Genomic DNA, 2,665 nt, shown 5'->3' with positions numbered 1-2,665 from the left:
CGGCGCCTCCCCGTCCTCCTTCACCTGCCACGTGAGTGTGATGATGTTCTCCACCGGCGTCTCCGTGAAGTAAATCGCCCCACAAGAGGCTGTCAGTGTCATGATTGAGAATGTGTTGCTGCTGCTATTCACAAGGATAATAATACGAACCAAAACGCCAACCGAGCAACTCTACAGAATGAGAAAATAAAAAAAAATCTGCCTTCTTTCCTCCTGCTTCTTTTTTTTTTTTTTATCGCCCCTTCAAGCGTGCAACGCAGTCAGCCCACTGCGGAGAGAGAGGGCGTATGCCAACAGAGAGATAGATAGAGATTGTTTGAGGCTGCGGCTGTTGCTGCTTCGGCCCTGGGGCGAAGGGCGGTGCTCCCTTTTTTTGTTTTCCCTCACTTGGCGTGGCACCACACGCGCACGCACGTATACATCCACAAGACAAGGAAGCAGAAAGAAGACGCAGGACGGCATCTCAGCGCAGGGCGGAGAGACGAGACGGAACGGAGGCGGGAGGGTAGAATCCCTCGCACCTGCACACAAGAGGCGTGGCGCCCAAGCGCATCCACATGACACACACACACACACACACGCAGAGGGACGTGCAGAAATAACTGACGCCCATAAGAGGGCAGGGAACGAAAGCACAACGGTACTAGCAGCGGCAAGTGATAAAGTGGGAAAAAAAAGAAAAAAAAAAAAAAAAACAGCGCTGAAAACAAAAGAAAGAAAACAATTTTTTTTTTTTGCCTTGACTGCAGGGCGAGGGAGCAGGAATCACACGGCGGGACTGGGACGACGGCCCGTTTCACGGTGGTCGGCATCGCCCCGCCACAACCCGGCGGGCGGCCCGCCCAAACGCCCAGCCACGCACTTGGGACCCGCAACCGCCCGACCGCGCCTGCGTGGAGGGCAGAAAGGCACGCACACGCACTCACACACGAGGAAGGAAAGAGAAGGGAAAACAGGTGTGCCCTCGCGCCAGCCCCCCTTCCCCCCTCCCCCCACACACACACACGACGCGGCACCGATAGCACGTCACCAAAACAACAACAACAGTAAAAGAAAAAAAAAAGAGGGGAGGAGTTAAGCAGGACCCACCATCATCCCACGGAATCCCCCGCCGTCGGGCAACGCACTTCTTTCCCGAAGCGCGCGGATCCCTCAGCGTAAAGCAAAACGATTCTCCCAATCAAAATATTTGACGTGCAATCACGCCCCTTTCCTGTTAACTGACACCCTCCTCTCGTGGATCAAAAAAAAAAAAACACGGATTCCTTGCGGCAGACAAGAATTCTGAAACAGTGCTCCCCCTTTACCTCTCACCGCCCCGGGGAACCAATTTACTTTTTTTTTTGTCTTTAGTTCTTTATGCACGCAACGTGTGTTTGCCTCTTTGGATTCCTAGCTTATTCCCCACAGCGAGATACGCCCTCCTACTTGGGCACGTTACTGAGAAGCATATACATATATATATATAAATATAATAGAATACAACATATATGCATATAAATATATAAATATATATGTACATAAAATCCACGTATATACGCATGTGTGTTAATGCACTTTAAATGGTGCGCCAGAGCAGCATCGTTATCACGTACGTGCAAAACATTGCCGCAAGCACCATTAATAGTGGAAAGCCGTCTTTGGACCCCTTGGGCGCAACAGCGTCTAGCTGCGGCATACGCATGAGAATATCCGTCTCCGCGTGGCTCGAACGCGGGCGTGGGATGTTCCTACTACTGCTATTGTACGTGGCCTCCTCCGTTGCGGCAGCGGGGGCCGTATTGGGCTCATGCCGCAGCGCGTCGATGCCAAGTTTCAGCGCCCGCAGCTCACTGGGCTCGGTGCCTCGGAACTGCCTGTCGGACGCTGCTGCGGAGGCGGAGGCGGGGGCGGGGGCGGAAACGCCGCCGTGCGCCAGCGTCCCCGACAGGCGGCCCGAAATCTGCTCCCGCAGCGACGGCCGCACCAGCCTCGCGGTGGGCGGCACCACCACCACGCCCTCGCCCTTCCTGCCGGCGTCCGTCGTGACGCCGTCCGTGTACACCTTGAGGCTGATGGGGCCCCCCCGCACCGCCGAGTGGGCGCCCCCCGCGACGGCGTCCCACACGCCTCGCACCAAATCCGACAGGTGGACACCCGCGGCAAGGCCCTGCGAGAGCCGCTCGTACACCACGCGGTCGCCGGGGATGTACAAAGACTCAATAACAATCCGCTCATGGTAGCCGTTGCCGCCGCCGCCGACGGGGGACATTTCGGTGGGCGGCGCAGTTGTTGCCGCAACGTCGCTCAGCGCGTCGGTCGCCACCGGGCGCAGGCCGAAGGTCACCTGCACACCACTCGCATCTCGTGGCCGGCCCGCGGCGTCCGCGAGGAGCAACGCCCCGTAGCGCGGATGCACGTAGAACAGCTTGGGCGCGGAGGATTTCACCTTAAAGATCACGCTGCTGCACGGCGCCGGCGCCTCCCCGCCCTCCTTCACCTGCCACGTGAGTGTGATGATGTTCTCCACCGGCGTCTCCGTGAAGTAAATCGCCCCACAAGAGGCTGTCAGTGTCATGATTGAGAATGTGTTGCTGCTGCTATTCACAAGGATAATAATACGAACCAAAACGCCAACCGAGCAACCCTACAGAATGAGAAAATAAAAAAATCTGCCTTCTTTCCT

The 2,665-nt window shown here is 56.5% G+C and overlaps 1 protein-coding gene across 1 annotated transcript, besides 4 other annotated features; it reads right to left on the bottom strand.

Annotated features, from left to right (window-relative positions):
• Positions 1-560: 560 nt before the first annotated feature.
• Positions 561-583: a microsatellite.
• Positions 584-669: 86 nt separating this feature from the next.
• Positions 670-724: a microsatellite.
• A 307-nt stretch (positions 725-1,031) lies between these two features.
• Positions 1,032-1,065: a microsatellite.
• Positions 1,066-1,449: 384 nt separating this feature from the next.
• Positions 1,450-1,523: a microsatellite.
• A 35-nt stretch (positions 1,524-1,558) lies between these two features.
• Positions 1,559-2,557, bottom strand: Tco025E_09915 (uncharacterized protein; the record flags this gene model as incomplete). The annotated part of the gene is made up of 1 exon (XM_029376718.1): positions 1,559-2,557. The coding sequence occupies one exon, from the start codon at positions 2,555-2,557 to the stop codon at positions 1,559-1,561; it is 999 nt and encodes a 332-aa protein (XP_029223155.1).
• Positions 2,558-2,665: the final 108 nt, after the last annotated feature.

Source organism: Trypanosoma conorhini (genome assembly GCF_003719485.1).
Source record: "Trypanosoma conorhini strain 025E chromosome Unknown Tco_14.4_contig_01354, whole genome shotgun sequence".
Taxonomy (NCBI): Eukaryota; Euglenozoa; class Kinetoplastea; order Trypanosomatida; family Trypanosomatidae; genus Trypanosoma; species Trypanosoma conorhini.
Note: the sequence above shows the minus strand (reverse complement) of the source record. Positions and strands in the feature narration are given on the sequence as shown.